General features: G+C 39.8%; 1 protein-coding gene across 1 annotated transcript in view; it reads left to right on the forward strand.

Annotated features, from left to right (window-relative positions):
- Positions 1-541: 541 nt before the first annotated feature.
- The window catches only part of SYT14 (synaptotagmin 14), a 123,618-nt gene continuing 109,979 nt past the window's right edge, over positions 542-14,180 (forward strand). The window contains exon 1 of the mRNA XM_045583102.1: positions 542-857. Within this exon, the coding sequence (XP_045439058.1) occupies positions 845-857 (13 nt within the window). The 5' untranslated portion in view covers positions 542-844. The remainder of the gene's footprint in view (positions 858-14,180) is intronic.

Consider the following 14,180-nt stretch of genomic DNA (forward strand, 5'->3'; position numbering starts at 1 on the left):
GTGGTCTTAAATGCGTGTTTATAATGTGCAGACAAATGCTGACTCCTATTTCCAAGGGGGGAAAAAAACAAGCTCAGGGTAGGGTCAAGGTTTACTAGGAGCGGGGCTAAGGGGTGAAGTGTGCGGGCGCCTGTGTGTGTGTGGAGACAGAGAGACAAAGAGGAGGAGAAAGAGGAGAAGAAGGCAGAGGGAGAGGCAGAGAGGAGCTACTGTCCTCAGGATCCCTCTCTCCGGTTTGCTGTTCGCCTCCTACATGCTCTCTCTCCACCCCACAGCAGAGATCTGAGGCGAGTCAACACCAACACAGATGCTCAGATCACAGAATCAATGGTAATCCTTGAGCATCCTCCTCAACCAAGGAAGACCTGTCCATGGTGCTGGCCGCATCCTTCCCACGCCCTCCTGGCGCTTAGACGCTGCACGCACCGGAGAAGCCGGCCCCTGCGAGGTGGTCCAGGCCCCGGGAAGTAACGGACCGCACCGCCTGCACATGCTCAGTGCGGCTCGGCCGTCTCAGGTGCGGATGCTCCGGCTCTCAGCACTGGGCACCTGTTTCGAATCACGGCGCGGGGCGCTGCGGGGGCGGCGGGGGCGGGGCAGCATCACGTGCCAGCGGCGGCCCGGGGAAGGTTCCATTTCCTCCGCAGCAGCCCGGCCCCGCGCTCCCGCATCTCGGGGCTCCCACCCCGCGCCCCGCCCCGCCCGCGGCTCCCCTCCGGGCCGCGCAGCCCGCGGACCGCGGGGCCGGGCCCGCCCCTCCCGCCCGCGGCCTCGGTGCGTCCTCCGCGCTCACGCCCGCCCGCGTCCCCGCCATCCAGTTGGTGCGGTCCATGGCGAGCACATCATGGCGATCGAAGGTAAGTGGAGGCCGGGCGCGGGTGGGAGGAGGGGGATGCCACGGGAGCCGGGGCTCGGGGCGCCTCGGGCGCGGACGGGGCCGTCTCCGGAGGACGGGGAGCGGGCAGAGGAGGCGCCGGGGTCCCGACCGCGTCCCGGGAGGCGAGTGGGCGGAGCGGCGCCGGGGTGCGCTGGGCTGGACTCGCGCTCGGCCCTGGCAGACGCGATCCGGCGGCCTCGGCCCGTGGCCCCGAGTGGGTCGGGCTGGCGGGTACCGTACGGGCCGCCGCTTCCTAACGGCGGCGCCCAGCGGGGCTCCCGTGTGGTGCTGCAGACCCCGCGGGACGGGCTGGGGAGCTGGGACCGCGGGGTGTACCTACCCCTTTTGCATTGACCTCGCTCCCGCAGACCATCCTCCCTTAAACCATCCTCCCGCAATACCCGCCTTCTCGCAAAGTGGGAGCCTAGGTTTGCTGTCCCAGCCCCAGCCCTCCTGGGTCCTTGCTCTGGAGCTGGTGCTGGACTGCGCGCAGCACCCTTCTCCCCTGCCGCTTCTGTTGGCTGTTGGAGGGGCCAGGAAATTTGCGTGGAGGTTAATTTCCTCCTCAAGTGTTTGTTGTTTTCTTAACACTCCAACTGCTTCTTTCCCCTCTACGTCTTTACAACAAGCACACACTCTTAGAAGCCTGTGTATGTTTCAGTGTTACAGCGCCAGCAGTTCTCCTGTTTTCGAAAAGGAGCTTCATTAATTTCCTGGATGAGGTAGTTGACATCAAAGGGTATTTTTCTCTTGTTTAAAAAGCATGCACCTGGAATGAAGTGCCTGCATTTTGCTTTGTGTTTAAGGAGGGTATTGTGGAAATTACTATCACATGGCTAGGATACTTGGTGAAAGACTGTAGCCTCTTCCAGCTTCTGTCTCTTGGATGAACTCAGTGAAAGTAGTTGGTAAAATTTCCCGGTGTGTGTTCATCAGTACAGATGTGCCTACAGCTGTATCGTTATTAGCCTCAGTTTATGTGATCCTTTAAGTATTGGGTCGGCAACTAAGTACTTGCGGATTTAAAAAAAAAAGACAAATTTTTCATGGAACTAAATAACTTTATTCTGTAATGTATTGCCCATTTTGATCAATGACCTTTTGCCATCTTTCAGGCAGCATCATAATCCCACGTTCAAAAAACTTCTGGTTTTTATTAGCAAAAAACTGAATCAGGTACGATTTGACATCATCATCATTATTGAAATTTTTACCATTCAAGGAGTTTTGTAAAGATCGAAACAAAAAGTAATCAGATGGTGCAAGGTCAGGACTATATGGTGGATGTGGCAAAACATCCCAACCAAGCTCCATTAATTTTTGCCGAGTGACCAAAGATGTGTGTGGCCTTGCATTGTCATGATGGAATACAACACCTTTTCGATTTGTCAATTCGGGCCGCTTTTCTTCAACTGCATTGTTTAATTTCGTTAGTTGTTCAATGTAGACATCAGAATTGATCGTTCGGTTGGGTGGTAAGAGTTCAAAGTAGACAATTCCTTTGTAATCCCACCAAACTGATAACAAAACCTTCTTTTGATGAATATCAGCTTTTGATGTTGTTTGAGTTGGTTCACCTGGCCTGCTCCACGATCTTTTCGCTTGATATTGTTGTAAACAACCCATTTTTCATCGCCAGTTATCAGTCGTTTTAAAAATGGATCATTTTCATTACGTTTCTTTAGCAAATCGCAGCTGCTAATGCGTTGCGTTAACTGTGATTCTTTCAGTTCGTGAGGAACCCATGTATCGAGTTTTTGAACATAGCCAAGTTGTTTTAAGTGATTTTCAATGCATGTATGTGATACATGAAGCTTCTCTGCAATCTCACGTGTTGTACTGTGACAGTCCGAATTGATTATTGCTTTGATTAGGGCGTCAACAACTTCAACTGGACGACCAGAGCGTTTTTCATCTTTGAGTGAAAAATCACCAGAACGAAATTTGGCAAACCAATTTTGACACTGCCGTTCTTTTAAGGCTTCGTCACCATAAACAGCACATAACTTTTTATGAGCTTGCGATGCGTTTTTCCCTTTGTGGAAATAAAAAAGCAAAATATGACGAAAATGTTCCTTTTGATTTTCCATTTTTCAACGAACGCCAAACGAAAACTACAAAACAGATCAAAAAACTTTTTTTACTGATTAACAGCTGAATAGCCAACTATCAAATAACAAAATGTGTTTTACATTTGTACTACGTCTGCAAACCTAAAAATTCAACTGAAGCCATATGTGTGAAACCCGCAATTACTTAGTTGCCTACCCAATAAAACTTTCCCTCTTCAGTGGTCGGCAAACTGTGGCTCGTGAGCCGCGGTTCTGTTGACTAATGAGTTTGCCGACCGCTCCTCTAGTGGATTCCAAATTTGTTTTAGCTGTGTGTTTGCATTGATCTTAGTTAGGTAAGAGATTGGTCATTCAGACAGTTTTAAATACTATCTACTTTAGTGAAAATGATGGAGAGCACCGGGAATAAGATTTACCTGTAATCCTTGATAGTCTTGTTATTCAGGTCAGTAATTTCAGCCTTTCCCCCTCACTGTATTGTTTGCTAGAGTTAAAAATCAAGAATCCAGATCCACCGATTTACATTTTGTACTTCGTTTCCCCAAACAATTTGTGGTAGGATTTCGTCCCAGGTGATAAAGGTAAAAAAGGACTATTCGTTTATAGTATCCAGATTTGATTCTATAACTTGTAGTTTCTTTTTCTAAATATATATATATATTTTTTATTTCAGAGAGGAAGAGAGAGAGAGGGAAAGGGAGATAGAAGCATCAATGATGAGAGAGATTCATTGATTGACTGCCTCTAGGATGGCGCATGAGCCTGCAACCTGGGCATGTGCCCTGACTGGTAATTGAACTGTGACCTCCTGGTTCATAGGTCGATGCTCAACCACTAGGCCTCACCAGTCAGACTATAATTTATAATTTCTTAAATATTTTGCAGTTTTCCCCAGTACTTCCCTTCTCTTCCCACCCTCTACAATGGTTGATTATAATTGATTACTTTTTCATTATCAAGATGATGGCATTTTTCTCTGCCTACTAGTGCTTGTATGTTTAAGGAACAGGATTGTTAAAGTCTCAGATTCTTCTGTGTGTGAGATACTCTTATAATTCCATACTTAAGCATTTGTGTGAGGTTTCATTATATAAAGATCAGGAATTATGTCTTTTCCAGTTTGGCAAAGAAACTGTAGTTAATATTAACATTTCAAATAAAGATGTCAGGTTAGTTTAGTTTAAATGCTAATTTTCACATATTAAAGCAGATTTCGTTGTTTCATTAATCTATAACGAAGGTATTTTTCCCATTGATTTTTAGAGAGAGTAGAGGGAGGGAAGCGGGAGAGAGAGACAGACAGACAGACACAAACATGGGTGTGAGAGACATATCAGATTGGTTGCCTCCTGCATGCACCCCAGCCAGACAGGGGACCGAACCTGCAACCCAGGTACATGCCCTTGACTGGTAATGGAACCTGAGACCCTCCGAGCTTAGGCCAGTGCGCTAACCACTTCACACACCATCCAGGGCCTAAAGCAGATTTTTAATGCTGTGTTACAAAATAAAATGAACTCTGATGAGGACTTTGTACTGGAGGTATCTTAGATAGTGTCCCAAGAGGGCACTCATTCAACATTCTTCTCAATGAAATGGTTCTTAAAACATCCAGTTACTTCATTCATTCAAGTCAGCAGACTTCTTGAGCCTTAGTTGTACTCGGTGTTCTGTGCTAGACACTGGGACTCTAAAGACGAATAAGACACATTCCTGCCCTCAAGGAGCACATGGTCTAATGAGGGAAACAGGTCATCGTAACCATGCAATTACAGTATAGCGTGAGCACCACGAGATGGGTCATTCTCCTTTCGTGTAAAAACATTTAATGATGCGGAGTTCATTGAATTCATATGCAGATGAACGTTATTGAACATTCTATGTCAGCGTGGAACTATAATTCTTGTAGTCCCTAAAACCTTTGTATTTGACAAAAAACTATGCCATTCAGTAATGTTGATCTATGTAATCATTCTAGTTCTGCTATCTGAGTAATAAGTTACAAGTCCACTGTTCTCATGTACATAACATCCCTTCTCTCATTTGAAGACATCTCTTAAGAGTTCTCTTTTGTAGTCAAAAGATCTAATTCTTCCTCTGGATGGTCTACAGTTGTATGTTTTAAAGATCGGAACATGATATTCTATTTCAGATGCACTGGTGAATAGGGTACATTAGAACTTATACCACACCCTGACTTGTGGCTAATACCCTGTTTCCCCGAAACTAAGACAGTGTCTTATATTAATTTTTTCTCCCAAAGTTGCGCTAGGTCTTATTTTCAGAGGATGTCTTATCTTTCCATGCGCTAGGTCTTATTTTCGGAGGATGTCTTATTTTTGGGGAAACATGGTATTATTAATGTAGCTTAATGTTAGTATAGCCTTTTTGAAACTTCATGTTGGCTTAGGTTAAAGAATCTCTTTAACCTGGACTACTTTCAAGTCATGTATATTCAATTCCTTGCCTAGCTGACCAGTGTTTTTAATTGAAAAACATCATTTATATCATTAAGCATACTCTTAATTAGCTCTGGCCTAACATTTTAGTCATGAGTTTAGACTTTTAAATATTAAGGATCACTTTTATTTCCTCATGTATGTAAAATTCTCATTTTACAATACCAAGTAGTCATTCTTTTTTTTGTTGTTGTTTTTTTTAGCAATCAGGTAACTGCTCATCAGTACTTCAGACAAATATAAGGTGATGGTGTTACCACACTGAGCGAACATAATTTCAGTCAAAGGTGAAGGAAGAATTTAGTCCTATCTTAGGTAAAGATACAAGTTTTAAAAGGTACTTTGAAATATTAAGAGCAATTTACAGATCCTTATTGTTACCCTAAAGCAGTGGTCGGCAAACTCATTAGTCAACAGAGCCAAATATCAACAGTACAGCGATTGAGATTTCTTTAGAGAGCCAAATTTTTTAAACTTAAACTTTTTCTAATGCCACTTCTTCAAAATAGACTGGCCCCGTCTGTGGTATTTTGTGGAAGAGCCACACTCAAGGGGCCAAAGAGCCGCATGTGGCTCACGCAATTTGCTGACCACTGCCCTAAACGTCTTGTGATACCAGTTTGTGAATGATTGGTTTAGTCTCACCCAGTGATTTTTCAATCTTTTTTTATTGCATGGCACACATAAAATAATTTCTAAAATTCTGTGGTACTTCAAAAAATACCGTATTTTCCGGCATATAAGACGACTTTTGAAACGAAAAAAAAAAAGCCTGCTCAGATTGGCCAGAGTCAGAGAGGCGGTCTATTTAAAAAAAAGAACTGGTGTTGCCTTGGAAGTGGGGGGTATATTTAGCGAATATAGGCCTAAACCTGTGTTTTAACTGTAAAATTAGAGGGGTCGTCTTATACACCAGAAAATACAGTACATGTTTTTTGTTTTGTTTTTGTTTTTTGCCAATTTGACAAAAAATAGTTATAATTTGACTGGTTTACTATTACTACTACTACTACTATTAATTACCTACCCTTTTTGCTCCAAAGTGACTTTTTAGAAAATCAGGTGCCTGTACTTGTATATAAGGATTTCTGGTACCAAGAAATAACCAATCTGATGCAGGCTTATCATGTGATGTAATCAGTAAGATGCAATTCTATTATATGATCTATATATTTATGCATTTACACCAGAAGGCTATTGTGTTGCCTGTTGGGCATTTTTTTTTTTTTTTTTTACAATCTAAGGTAGGGGTGTCGATAAGGGAAAAGAGGTCAGCGCCCCTGATTAAATAGTCAGGTGTTGCATTAAAAAAAAAAAATTCTCGAGACACACCGGTTGAAAATTGCTGGCCTAGCCTATCAAGACCTGTAATTGTTATCCAGTGTTTTAAGTCTTCTAGAGTTGGCTTCTGCCAATCTGACGTTGTTGACTATCTTCTGATTTTGATTAGTTACTTCTCAGGCTATCTAATGTTCTTTATGTTTTATACACACTGCTAGGATTGCACATATCGAATAGTTTTCTAAACACTTGTTTATACATTTGTATCCTCAGTCTGATGGTAGATTTCTAGAGGATAACTATTTGTTTTTATATTCCTTAGATTTTTTCACTGTATCTGAATATAGTATGTATTCAACATATGGTTTTTGAATTGCCGTGATGGAATTTTATACATTACTAGAGGCCTAGCACCTGAAATTCGTGTGCAGGTACGGTCCCTAGGCCTGGCCTGCGATCAGGGCCACCTTCTCCTGCTGCCTGCAGCTGGCCTGCCCCTCCACCCCCATCCAGGGACTCTGTTCGCCATCAGGTGATCAGAGCCTGACGTCTAGGGGTAGGGACTGAGAAGTTGGTGTTCCTTCTTGCCAGCCCCACCCCTGCCCTAAGTTGCCCTCTGAGTGTGGGGCGACTGGTGGGGCGGGGGCCTTGGCCTGGTACCACCCGTGTCTCTCCCCACCCCCCCACCCCAGTTCCTCATTCGCCATTGGGGGATCAGAGCCTGCTAGCCAGGGAAAGGGACGGAGAAGTGGGCAGTGCACTTCATAGTGGTCATTATGGTCATTCCGCTGGTAGGGTCAGTCTGCATATTACCCTTTTATTATATAGGATTTACATTGATTGCATCCATTGCCAAGATATTTGACCAAAAATCTGCTCTTCAGCACCTCTCCACAATTAGGCAGAGTGAGGCAATTTTTTGAACAGTTGATTTGGGGGGATTTACAGTTTAATCAATGATGTTCCTGCAGCAGGCACTTGGACTTCGGGCAGCAATACAATTTCTGATGTTTCTCAGAGATCGAAGACATGTTGGATATGAGGTAGATTTGTTCAGAGACCTCTGCAAGTACTTTTTAGTCATTGACAATTTAAGATTTCTTTTTCTGATTTACTAAACAAAATTAGAGAGAGAAAAATAGAGAAACAGTTTGTATTTCACTTGTTGTTGCTTTAGGTGGTATTAGAATGCAACAGCGTATGCCAGTGTGGACAGCAGAGAGATTGATTTATGTACTCTGTTGAGTAATATCTGCATTATTGCTTTCTTTAAATCGAATACAGTGTTTGCACATAGCCTGTGTTAGTAGTGTAGTAGATTGTCTTCATGGATTCGATTTCCATTTTGCTGACTTTATTCTTTCTGCCACAAATCCTCGCCAGTTACTACCTAACATGAAAATGCCTATAGTATGGAATTGGACAAACTACTATAAATAAAACACTACAAGCTTTTGAGTAAAATGATTACATGCATATGTTATCTATGCAGCAAGATCTTGACATGCATATTTTGTATGTGTAGTTAAATCTTAATTGAAACCTAACAAATTGGAACCACTGATTTGCCATTTTTTAAGAAAGAGAACATAGTGACATACAGCAAGCTGTTATAGGGAATTTATTTAAAAATAAACTAGAATCTATATGTACATTCAAAAGAGTTTATTTTCACACTTTGAGGGCTGTACTAGAATTCTCATTGGCAGTAATGTGAGTCATCAAGAGGTAGAGGATTTTAATGAAATATTAAATTATCTTCTGGATTCTGAACTTATTACTATGCAAAATGCATACTAGCAGCTTTCCAAAATGATCTGGTGCAGCAGTCAAAACCAAAAGGTATCTTCAGTGAGCTAGAAGATTAAGTAGAATGCCTTTTTGTGAGCTATGTGATTCAGGGCTTTATGGTATCTTAATGAGCTTCTAACACTCACAAACATAATTAAAATATTGAATTAAAAAGTGACTCAGAAGTGGGACAGGTTGATTACATTTGTGAACAGTACATTTACTTATATACGATAAAACTTATACCTCTTAGAAAAAAAATTATCAAATAAATTCATAGGACACATATGAATTAAAAAAGATACTTATGGATCAAAATACTTAGTATGCTTTGCAAATCATTAAGTGCTCGAAGATATTGTTTTAAAAAGGGATAGTTGGTTATTCTAGGTGATACTGACATAGTGGTGAGTATGTGTCTCAAAATTTAGACTTGTTTTTGGATAGGAATATAGATTAAAGGAGTTCGTAAAAATAAATATAGCAAAGACTAATTCAGACTATTTTAACTCTACAGTAATTGCTTAGTAATGAAAAAGCAAAGGAATTACAATTAGGGAGGATAATTTTCAGATAGTTGGAAACCTGAAAGTTTTTTTTTAAGAGAAAAAAAAATCTAAAAACAGGACAAGTTAGGAAGTATGAAAAGAGTAGCATTTATTTTGGAATATTTATACAGGTGGTTGTTAGAGATGAAATAATTGATACTGTGGAAAGAAGAAAACGTAGTCTCCTCTGTTTCCAGGGGAAATATAAGTTTTCTCTGAATTTTGTATTCTACCTGTGAGGCGTGCCAAAGGCATTAACATATTTTGGTGCTCACCATGGGCCAGGCATCATCCATTCATCCATCCATCCAGCATCTCCGTTGAGGATGGATGCATGACACTACTTTTTGCTCTCTTGACTGTAGCAGACATCTGTTTTGTTAAAAGTATTTCCTCCTGCCCCCACCAGTTGTGGACTTGACTTCAGAATCATTCTCAACACTGCCCTCCGTCCCCACTCTAGCAGCTACTTTTATAAAATCGGTATATAGGATAAAAACTATGTTCTTTCCTGGGGTGGTGATTATTTCTACTTTACAAAGGACTTTAGTAGTAATTTTTACTCCTTTTCTTACTCCCAAGATTAACAAGTATGTGGTTTACAAAGACACATATAATGGTAGGTGATGCTGACTTTAAAATCGAGCACCATATTTTCAGTTAGGGACTAAAATTGGTGTTATTCTTTGAAGGACTTAATTAGGGACAAGACCAGAAAGTATCTAGTGATTATTATCTGGTCTAATTGGGTTACTAAGTTGGTTAGGGGACTCGGCAGTATTAATAGGACATATTTAAAGTTTCATGCTTGTTATGTACAGTAATTCTGCTTAAGAATCCTATATAATAAAAGGGTAATATGCAAATTGATTGAGGATGGAACCACTGGTCACTAGGGCATGCACTGACCAGCAGGGGGCAGGTGCTCCACAAAGAAGCTGCCCCCTGGTGGTCAGTGCACTCCCAGAAGCTGGGCTGACAGCTGGTGAGTGCAGTGGTAGTGGCGGGAGTCTCTCCTGCCTCCGTCCTGCTGCCCGCTTAGGCCCACTCTCCCTGGGGATTCCCATCAGACATCCCACGAGGGCTCCCGGACTGCGTAAATGTCGTGCACTGGGCCTCTAGTTAGCTATAACAGCTTACGAGTAAAAGCTAGCTGTTAATTTAAAGGCTGTGACTACATTAATGCATGTGTTTTGGAGGTAAAACTTTAGGTGAGATGGAATTTATAAAGTAGCCCTGCAGTGTTTGAGAAGAAATTAATAAAACCTGTGCATTGTAGTGATTTAGGCTAATGGTCAAAATAAACATGGTAGGGAAAAACAAACAAACAAACCAGTTTTAAAAAGGACTCCTAGATCCAGTTTGAAGGAGCTCAGTCTTCGGGTTTAATTCCATTTTTTTCCCTCCAGGTGTATTTTGATAGGAATGCACATCACCACCTATTTTCTTTCTGTAGACATGTGGGAAAGCACTTACTTTATGAGGCTCCCACCCCTTAACAATCCCCAGTTCTCAGGCATAGTCTTAAGAATGTACATGTCCAGACACAAACACACACATGCACAGCACATGTGTGTGCATCCACACGCATCCATTCCTCTTACACCTATTACTTATGCCAATTGTAGAGGATTATGCCAGTTTACATTAGGGTCCTACATGGATTTGCCTGAGGGAAAAAGAGGGTAACTGTGACTCAACTTGTCATTTTCTGCCTATTTCTCATTTCCATGTTGCTGAGATGATTATTTCAAGAGCATTGTTGCTATTATCTCCAAGAATAGTTTTGAGAAATTTACTTTTATTTAAATGACCTTAAAGGGTTAGAAAACAATTGCATAATTTTTTTCTCTTTTTTTATTGTTCAAAGTATTACATATAGAAGTACGTATATCTCCTTTTTTTCCCCCTTTGACCTTCCCCCAGCCTCCCCCATAATTTTTGTTTTTTATAAAAATGAAGAAAAATCAATTTTTATTTTCTCTGTTAAACCTAGTATTATAATTATTTTTTTCTGACAATTAACTAGAGACCCTGGGCAACTTTACTTAACTTTTAGCGCCTTGGTTTGTTTATCTATAATGAGCCAGACAGCTTTTTTTCTGATTTCAAGTGTCTTATATTCTGTCATTCTATTATGGTCTCCAGTGAAAAATTGTATAAGAGTTCATTTGGGGGATGATTTATTCTAGCGGAAGATTCATCTCTTAAAGGGATAGACTGATTATTTTAAGTAATCATTCTCTCAAAGTGTTTTAACCACTTCTTGAATTTTGGAGGTCCCTCAAAAAATTAAGAGATCTACCATATGACCTAGCAATCTCACTCCTGGGTTTAATGTATTCAAAGGTAATGAAAATATATTGAAGAGATATATACACTCACATTTATTGCAATCTTATTCATAATAGCCAAGATATGGAAATAACGTGTCTGCCAGTAGATAAAGATGTGGTATATATATATGTGTACAATGGAATATTATTGGGACATGGGAAAGAAGGAAATTCTACCATTTGCAATAACATGAATTGACCTTGAGGGCATTATGCTAAGTGAGATAAATCAGACAGAGAAAGACAAACACTGTATGATATCACTTATATGTGAAATCTAAAAAGTCTAACTCATAAGAACAGAGTAGAATGGTGGTTACAATGGACTCAGAGGTGCGGGAATTAAGGAGCTGTTTTTTTAAGGATATAAACTTGCAACCAGTAGATAAGTAAGTCCTGGAGATTAATGCACAGTATAATGATTATAGACAATAAGATTGTATTGTAAACTTCAGGGATGCTAAGAGACTAGATCTGAATTGTTTCTACCACATACAAAAAGGTAATTATATGACATGATATAAGTATTATCTAATGCTAATGTGGTAATCATAGAGCAGTAATAACTGTATAAATCAACAAGTTGTGCATCTTAAACTTACACTATGTTATATGTCAAATATATTTCAATAAAATAATTATTCCCCTATATATTGGAAATACACACATACACACACACACACACACACACACACACATATATGTTTGATTATAAGTGTATCAAATCACCACAATGTACACTTTAAATATCTTACAATATTATATCGTGATTATGCCTTAAGCTGAAATTTAAAAAAGTTAATAATCATTCCTGTTATGAATTATATTCTTAAAATCAGAGAACACCCTTTTAGACTACCATCATATCTAAGTTAAGGTTTGACTTGTCTTTTCCTACAAATTAGCCATTTTTCAGATCTACTTTCAGAGATTAAAAAAAAAGGCATAAAATTTATAGCCTTTCACTTCCAAATGTGTATATATTAAAACATGCACTTATTGCATAGAATGCATATTTTTTTTCCTTACAGCCTTCCTGGTCTTAGGAAGGACTGAGGACAAAAGGACTGTTGAAAAGTGTATGATACTATAATGAAGTTTATTTAACTTTCTGGGGGGGGTTTTTGTTTTTGTACTTTTCAAAGTAAGTTTTCCCCCAAATTTTACTTTTATTGTTTGGCATTTGCTTTGTTGTTAATATTCCTTTCCATTTCAGTAATAAAGGAGATTGCTCTTGAGTCCCATGTGTACATCAAATGGATTCTCACTTGGTTAGAATTTTCAAAACAAATAGGAAGAGGAGTTTCTCTGGTGATGTGGTTTTTGTGCATGCATTGGCAGATTTGAAAATTACCAATTCTAAATTTAAAATATACTAATTATTGACTTAGCTTTATATTTATGCAATTCTTTCATGTGTAGATAAATGGAATAGTTTTAAAAGTGTGAGTTAGTGTTTTATTGTCATTCTGCAGTGTGAAGAAAAGTCGTAGAACATAGTAGTTTTTATTGTTACTGCTAATACTAAGTCTTTAAAAAAAACACCTATGTAGTTATATTTAAGATTAGATATGTATAGTAAAACCTAACCATTTATATTAAATATTGGGAAGTCTAGTTGTAATTACAGGTTTTAAAAAGTGTACCCTTGTTACATGAATTAAGTAAATATAAGTGTTACCTTCTAGAGAACGGGCCTTAATGATTCCCTAAGAAATATTTCTAAGCCCACGCAAACATTAGTGATGGCATCAGTTTACATTTTAGTTATATTGTTTTATATTGTTATTACATGATTCTATGTTGTTATTACATGATTCTTTTAAATTTCTCGAGGCTTGTTTCTTATAATTTGGTAAATATTCTCCTTCCAGTAATTTGACTAGTGTCTTTCTCCGTTTTAAAGATATGGGCTGTATAAGTATAGTCACTGTAGCCCTTCAGCAAGTGACCATGGGTTGGTCCAGTGGTAATAGTCAGTTCATAAGGCCTCACTGTATTTACACTGAGGTTCACTGAATCATCTTTTATAATCATAGCTACGTGAGGTGCTTTTTCTTGCTGAGTCTATATTCCTGATAACCAGTGATGAATCTGTGGTGTTGGTCATAAAGAAGCAATGGCATTGTTACAACCAAGTTAGAATGTAGATCTAACCTACTTTGGTGATAGAAATACGGTTTTCTAGTTTTTTAGCTTGGTTTCTGGATGACCTACTTTTTTTTTTAGTGGACAATTATGGTCTTTATTTCCCATCTTATTGCTGTAGAGATTTCTTTTTCTTATAACTTAACTGTTCATAATGAGATTTATAATGAATAAGATGATTAAATTATTTATACTATGCGAAGTTTAATCATAATTTACAGCATAATCATAAGGTCATGATTATATAGGACACTACAAAATTTTGTTCAGCTTACATTTATTTATGTTTATATATTTTTATTGATTTCAGAGAGGAAAGGAAAGGGGGAGAGAGAGAGAAACATCATTGATGATAGAGAATCATGGATCAGCTGCCTCCTGTACACCCTGTACTGGTGATAGAACCCATAACCCAGGCATGTGCCCTTGACTGGAATCAAACTTGGGACCCTTCAGTTTGCACATCAACACTCTATCCACTGAGCCAAACTGGCTAGGGATAGCTTACATTCATTTAGAGTGGTGGCATTAGCCTGGCAGGTATAGGTCAGTGGTTAAGCATCATAACACGAACCAGGAGATAATGGTTTGACTTCTGGTCAGGGCACATGCTTGGGTTTTGGGCTTGATCCCCAGTAGGGGGCGTGCAGGAGGCAGTCGATTGATGA

Source organism: Pipistrellus kuhlii, unplaced genomic scaffold (assembly GCF_014108245.1).
Source record: "Pipistrellus kuhlii isolate mPipKuh1 unplaced genomic scaffold, mPipKuh1.p scaffold_m20_p_18, whole genome shotgun sequence".
Taxonomy (NCBI): domain Eukaryota; kingdom Metazoa; phylum Chordata; class Mammalia; order Chiroptera; family Vespertilionidae; genus Pipistrellus; species Pipistrellus kuhlii.